Genomic DNA, 7,862 nt, shown 5'->3' with positions numbered 1-7,862 from the left:
ATCAAATAAGCAACCAATTTGGCCTTGTTGGGGTAGTCTTAAACCCGAATCTGCCTCTTCGTCAATGGAAAGGTCTGTGTCATGTGTCTCTTTTTTATAAGTATAAAAACATTGATAGACAAATACTGTATATGTGGATTAGAGTTTGGATAAGATTGGTAAGAGAAGGGAGACTCATTTATCCACTTTGGAATTGTTTAATGGGTCGCTTTTGGGAAATCCCTATAATTTTTAAAAAATATTAACCACAATATGATATTTAAAAACCGTCTAAATTGACGTGTAACTAATGTTGTGGAATCTAGGATCCGATCCTATACGAATTTACGTTATTGCTTATCGCAAAGTTTCCCTTTTCTATATATAATAAGTAAGCGCGCTAACGTCTCGAGATAAATAATATCTCCACTATTCAACATGGTATTTTAAAACCTCTAAAACAAAATTCAACATGAAACTTTCATAAAAACTTGGAAAAAGGATAAGGTGAACATTACACACTAAGCAACTTGACATTAATTTAAAGAAAGATACATCAAACTTAGCACCAATGAATCCAATTATTATAGTTTTAGATCCTTGCAGTAGTTTTATTATATGTATGCTATAATAATGAGAATCATTAGTTTTTCTCGTCAAAAACAGAACAATAATTAATACTTTTTGAGTGAAATATAATGTAAGGGATCAATTACTTTTCATAATTCATTGTCATATCATGAATCATAAGCTTATAGCCTAGAGATCATATGTAATACGCCAGGACCCGCTTACGATTACTAAAACGACCAAATTTAGATGCGAAGACATTCTACTCAAACATACATACAGGGGCCACTTAATTTAGATACCAATACATAACATATATCACTCTCAACATGGGCACACAAGATGTTATATGTGTTCAACTACCAATTTTGAGGTCAAGAATGTCAAGATGTGGCTACTCTCATTGCCTAGCTATCGTGCTTTATTTCTTCTTCTTTTTTTTGTTGTTGTTAGATACTTAGATCTGTACCACATAATGCATTAGTGTTGTTTTTGTGTTACCACTTGAATTCAAAATCGCAAAATATGTTAACAAATGTACATACTGTTTAAAAAAAAAAAAAAAAAACTCACTTGGATAAAGTAGACATTAATTGCCCAACAGCAAAAGAAACAAAGTAATATATCCACCGGCCAACTAAGTAACAATCCATTTAATTAAATCATATAAGGTTAATGACTCGTCATTCAATTTTATATTTCTTAGTAGAAAGGCGTTGGAGTTGATATAAATCTATATCTATGGACACACTAACACATCCTTTACGAGGCCAAGTGGTTCTTTGGGCGACAATGGTAAGTTGTCAATCCAGTCGCGACCCCATTAACAATGGTAAGTTGTCACCCATAATTGGTTGTGAGATCGATGAAACTTTGCTAAAAAGCCTGATAGTGTATATTACGTTAATTATGGTGAAAGAGAGATGCATGGAAGAACGTTCAAATTTTTTTTAGTTCACCGAAGAACGTTCAAATTTTTTGTTCTTTTTTGTCAAAAGACTCAGAACTAACCAATTAAATAGTATGTAGCAAATGAAAGTTTAAATTTTTAGAGATTAGACAAACCTTGACAAATATGTTTTGTAACATATTTGTTTTATTTGCTTGATTAATAAATATGAATCTTAGAAAACATATTCAGAAGTATAAATATATATTTATTTAATTGTAACCATAGGATAAAAATAACGACGAAAAAAATAAAACATTAAATCTCGATTGCTCAGTCTTTTAGAAAGAAAAAAAAAAAAATTGTTGTTGGAAAAAGAAAGAAGAGAGTAACCACATGGCTGAAATGGCCACACCCGTCAGTCGTTCAGTTGGTTGGTTAAATTCACGTGGTACTGCTGCTACTTCCACTCTCAAAAAACTCATTCTTCTCCTTCCCTACCACTTAATATTTCTAAATCATGGTTTTATAACTTAGAAAAAAACCGAAACCGTATTAAATTTTGTTATTTTCGGTGTGGACCAATTATGTTATTATGATAGTCACTTGACGAATATCGATTTTGTGTATCTCAAACCGTATGGTCCGTTAATTATATATATATATATATATATATATTTTGACAATCACATTTCACATATGATATATATGTAATTTGATTAGATGTATTTGGAATATCTTCGGCTCTGGTTTTATTACTAAAAAGTATCTAAGATTTGTTAACGGAACCATTAGGTTGTGAGCTTACGAACATTGTCAGTACATGTATATGGTATAAGTTTGTTCTAGTCGTCAGATTATATGGTTATCATAAGATATGGTTGTGAGTTTTAATTAATATCTCTTAAGGTTATAATTAGGCTCGTATGTATGTAGGACGAAACGTGTATTCTCATTGTTGTTATACCAGTGAGAGACTATAGACAGGAAGCTAGAGCTGTAACACGTAGAATCAGAGACTCTTATCAATGTTTCTTAATCAATGGTTAAGTATCTCTTTAGTTTAACATTAAAGAGAAAAAACAAAAGAATAGAACAAAAGAAAATTTGGTATAAAATATTATTTGGTTTAAAGTTTAGTAAGTGCCTCGTATAACTTTTTAATTATTTAAAATTATATTACGTACACACACACACACAAAAAAAAAACAAAAAAAGAGAGGTTCTGAATTCTGATCGCACTGGCTAAATTATCAATGAATAAGTAACTCACTGGCGGCAGCCGGCAGCAGACCGGCCATTCATACACGTTCGAGACTCGAATAATTTTGAATTACTGGTCTTTTCCCTTATATATAATATCTATTTATTCCAGCCACAAATCTTAAAAAAAAAAAAATCTCCACAACTTTTCATTAAAAAAATATTGGGAAAGGTATGCCTTGAGAAACATGAGACACATATGACCTTTTCTGTTTTTAATTAATAACCAAAAGAAATGTTAGAAGATACTGAGGGAAAAAAAAACAAAGAACCACTAAATCTTTAATAATCCGTGCTCTCTATATCTAGGACCTATGTTTTGCAATAAAAAGGTATATCGAGTGGAAAAGTATGTACATATATGGTGTTTTCCAAGTTCAAGAGATTAGTCTGGTTTCATTTTGGGGGGTTTTTCTTGATTATGAAATATTTTTTTTTTTTGATATTTTTGAATACAAAATATGCATAAGATAGAAATCATATAAATTGAATGGAACCATGCATGTGATCTAAACGTGAGCCGACAAAACATAGAAATGAGATTTAAAATCACCAAAAAATCTGAATTCTGTAGTCAATATATTTAAAAAAATTGAACTTAAAAAGTGTATCCTAAACGATATCGTGAATTGAATTAAAAATTTCGAAAAGTCGACAACCGAAATAATTAGTCTACAAAGACAGAAACAATATAAAACTTTGATAGCTTTATCTTTTCTTCCCCAAATGGAAAGCACTACCGTAACAAAATGTTTTAAAACTAATTAATCAATCATGCACGAGAATATCTACGTTTAATAAAAAACTAAAACACTTATCTCTTAATATATACCACGACAATGAATACGGAATACCGTCGGCCTATAGAACCAACTAGGAACTTTAGCAAGGTTCGACCGTTCGAGTTACAAAGAAAATCATAATTCAACTCACAACACTTCAAAATTTCCAAAAAAAATGAACACGTTATGACTATGAGCGAACGTGTTGTTCAGCATGGGTTTTAAGTTCAAGTCTCTTTTGACATTCTCTTTTCTAATTAAGCAAAACTGAAAAATAGAAACTATAGTTAGACTTTAAATTGTAATTTTATGTATATAATAAGTTCTTTATATAAAAAAATTAATGATAAATATACTTTGTAATTATAAAATCGGAATGCCAAATCAAAACTGCTCCAGTAAAATCGGAATGCCATCTAGCTATTCTACAATTTTTCTTCTTCGAGGGAACTCTCTCTTCTCTCTCCTCTTCTTCTTCTAGTTTCAAAAAATCAGAATCGCCAGGGTTTCTCTCCGGCGGCCACCACGGCGCTGTGAAGGGAATTAGTTAGTTTAATTGCTTTTTGTTTCTAGGTTTTTCTCTAGGATCCGATAAATCTAGGCTAAGCGGTGGTATTGAGATTAGGGTTCTGGGTGTGGTGGTGCGATTTCAGATTTGCATCTGGCGAAGGTTCTTAACGGTGGTCCTTTCTTTGCAACGACTTCATCCTTTGATGAAGGAGTTGTGAAAAAGTTGGCCTCAATCTCTCTGTTTGTCTCTGCTTCTGTTGGCTTAGCTTATGTGGGGTTCTTTGCTTCTGTTTGTGGTTTGTTGTGGGTTATGTCTTAGTTTTAGTTGTTGGGTTGCAATTTGTGATTCCTTTTACTTCGACTCTGTCATCTCCTCTTGAGTTGCTGGTGTTTTGTGTTGGCTAAGGTTTCGATTTGTGGGTTCATCATTCGGAAGGTAATTTTCTGCAAAGGCATCTACTACCCTTCTCTAAGTTCTTGTTGGGCTCAAGTTTGGTTTCAAGACGATGCGGTGAGTTCGATCTCTATTCCTTCTCTTGCGTGGCGTTACCAGTTTTTGGTCTGTAGGTGGCCTCTGACTGGGCCGACGAATGTCCGTGTTAAGGAATGGGTATCTTCTTTGGCGTTTTCCCCAATTGGATTTCAAGGTTGTTTGAAGTGGCTGTGATGGGTTAGGTTATGTGCTCTTTCCTTGCTGCTTTGCCGTTTTCATTTTTGTCGTTGTTGTGGCTGTGTGAGCTCGATATAGCTCCTTTCTTGGGCTTTCAGTTTTTGAGGCTTTCTTTTGATCGGTTCTGCTCGAGGCTCCTGTCTGTAGCTCCTCTTCGTCATCTACCTGTTCTGTGGAAATGTTTATCAGAAGCATTTGGATTAGAGTTTTTGGTTTTAATTATATGGAATTTCAAATTTCAATCTTTTATGTTTGATTTTGAGGTTTAATTCCTCCTTTTGTCTCCCCTTTTTGAGGTTTGTCTCTGGGGTTTAGTTCTTTCAACTAGCCAGCTTTTGTCATCGGAAGATCAAATATTTCCGGCTTTGATTTCCTCTTTTGGGTTTGGATTCCCTTGTTTGGACTTCTTGTTACGGTACGTAACCTTGGATGAAATAAAATTAGACTATTGTGAAAAAAAAAATCGAAATGCCAAATTAATGATCTATAAAAGTGCGACCATGTTTTTTTTATTGCATTTCTTTCCGACTTAAACCTAAGTTCTTGTAATTCTTTTTTATATATGTAATTAACAATTTTAAAAAATTCAACATAAACAAATGCAACAAAATGAAGTGGGCCTATAGATGCTAACAAGTACAAACACACAAAACACACACATAAAAAATCCGCAAATACATATTAGTCTGACAAATCAATATACTCTTGCGTTCATTATACGTATATATATATATATTTTTTTTTTTTAAAAAGGGGAATCCTTATTATGAACTGAGACATAGTTCAATTTAATAGGAGTGTTATTTGACCAATAATGATTTATCTCCAAAAGTACGTTATTAAAAAGATATGACGATAATATTAAATCTTTATAGTTTGTTAGATTTATATTATTTGTTATTTAAAATGTTTATTGTTATTATCCAATAAAAATCTGGCTAACAGAACAAAGAAGATTTTTTTAGAAAAAAAAAAAGAGAGATAAATATATTATTATAAAAGGAGGAATTAAAAAAAGAAAAAGTGAAATGTTATTATAAAAGAAGAGAGGAAGCAATTAAGAAGAGAAGTAGCGTCCTCTCTTCAATTTCAACCGGCACTTTCTTCTCCTCTTCTTCTTCTTCTTCTTCGTCGTCTCTTCGAATATTACCTACACTTGTTTTCTTATATATATCTCCTTTCTTCCTGCACAGCACAGAGAGCTAGAGAGCCTTATATATATATATATATATATATATATCCATACCATAACAGAAATAAGTCATCAGGAGATTCAAGAATCGATTTGGTTTATTTGTTTCTAAATACATATTAAAAAGCGATCGAGTGATATTGGATGGTGAGAAGGGAAGAGATAAAGGAGGAGGAGAAGAAGGTGAAGGAGGAGGAGGTGAGAAAGGGAATGCGTCTTGGGAAATACGAGCTAGGGAGGACGCTCGGCGAGGGTAATTTTGGTAAAGTTAAATTCGCTAAAGATACGGTTTCAGGTCATTCTTTCGCCGTTAAAATCATCGACAAGTCTCGTATCTCCGATCTCAACTTCTCTTTACAGGTTTCCCCCCCTATTCTTGCGTTTTTTTCGTTTTACCATTTTCTAATTTTTTATTTTTTTAACTCCCAGTTTGACGGATCCAATTATTTAATTTAATTTAATTTTGTGAACAGATAAAGAGAGAGATCCGGACTCTGAAAATGCTAAAACATCCCAACATTGTTAGATTACATGAGGTGCGCTCGCTTATCCCATTTTTAATCTTTAGGTTTTTTATCGCGTGATTATGACTAGTCTAGTAGTATAACAATGTTTTTTTTTTTTTTTTTNTTATTGGTTTGTGTTTTTTTTTGTTTGCTTGCGGTGTAGGTTGTGTTTCATTTTTAGTACTTACCTGAATAATATGACAGAAAGTATTTACATGTTTTAAAAATTTAGTAAACTATTTTTAGTTTCATTTTATCTACCAAATTTTGCTGACGAGGATTAAAAACTCTCTAAAATCTTGGATCATATCGTTTGTTTTTTTTTTTTTAATAGATATCTTTGAGTACTATTTGAGAATATCCTTACAACTTTACATGTCTATTCGATTCAATCACCTTTTTTTAAAAAAATTGTACTAAAGTTTTGGGTCTTCGTTTTTGTACCCAAACATATGTTCGTTAACCTTGTTTTCCACGTTTCCCAATCAGCCACAATTTTTTGGAGTATACTGTATATTTTAAAAAAAATAAGTTTCTTTGATATGGTGGCTGGCTTCATGGCTTGGATGGCCGGTAACACAAATCTGACCTATTCCATTCAATCCAAGGGTGGGTCCTTAATCGTGAAAAATGCAGGATTTGTCGCTGAATCATTTACCATTGCTTAATCTTAGTACCTTTTTAACCTTTTTTTTTATCATGTGGACCCACTTTGATCTTATGTATAGTTTAATTTAATTTTTAAATTTTATTTTATACTCCACATCTATTATATATTGCTGTATCTTTGGGGTTTATTGTTGACGTGTAATTATTTTTCAATTGCTTTGCCTTGTTACATGAGATGATTGGTCTTGACTTTTTGGTTAAGCAACCTAACCTACATTATGGATTTCATATATTCGATACACGTATTCGTGCGTGGTCCACTTTTTTCTTTTTTCTAAGTTTAAGGCCGTGACTAACTCTGTCCTGTTGTGGTTACCTTTTTATTTGTCTGTTTCTTGTAAATTGTAGACACCTTAAGTCTTTTAGTGAATGCAACTCCAGTTTTCATCTTCTTTTTTTAATCTTTTCGTTTTCTTCTTGTTACTAAATATTTTGGATGCTAAAACTAATGTCCTCTTCCTTATGGTCACCATGCAGGTATTGGCTAGCAAAACGAAAATTAATATGGTGATGGAACTTGTTACCGGAGGAGAATTGTTTGACAAAATTGTAAGACCCCTACTACTACTAGCCTCTCTCTGCTCTTTTCTTTTAACAAGTGTCATTTAATTTTAAAAGCTAAACTCACACTCTGATTATAACTCTCAGGTCGCCAACGGAAAACTAACAGAAACAGAGGGAAGAAAAATGTTTCAGCAGCTGATCGATGGAATCAGCTACTGTCACAGCAAAGGTGTTTTCCACAGGGATCTCAAGGTTTGTGCTTTTCACTATTTTTCAAATCATGAAAACCCTATGGAATTAGTTCCCTGATGTGTTGTTGTTTTTTTTT

The 7,862-nt window shown here is 32.6% G+C and overlaps 1 protein-coding gene across 1 annotated transcript in view; it reads left to right on the top strand.

Moving 5' to 3' along the window:
* LOC104782309 (CBL-interacting serine/threonine-protein kinase 1) overlaps positions 5,718-7,862 on the top strand; it is a 5,269-nt gene continuing 3,124 nt past the window's right edge. Inside the window, exons 1-4 of the mRNA XM_010507212.2 lie at positions 5,718-6,215; positions 6,329-6,391; positions 7,508-7,579; positions 7,679-7,786. Of these exons, the coding sequence (XP_010505514.1) occupies positions 6,000-6,215; positions 6,329-6,391; positions 7,508-7,579; positions 7,679-7,786 (459 nt within the window). The 5' untranslated portion in view covers positions 5,718-5,999. The remainder of the gene's footprint in view (positions 6,216-6,328; positions 6,392-7,507; positions 7,580-7,678; positions 7,787-7,862) is intronic.

The sequence above is a fragment of the Camelina sativa genome, chromosome 1 (genome assembly GCF_000633955.1).
Source record: "Camelina sativa cultivar DH55 chromosome 1, Cs, whole genome shotgun sequence".
Lineage (NCBI taxonomy): Eukaryota > Viridiplantae > Streptophyta > Magnoliopsida > Brassicales > Brassicaceae > Camelina > Camelina sativa.
The sequence above is the reverse complement of the archived record's forward strand: the minus strand, read 5'-3'. Positions and strand labels throughout refer to the sequence as shown.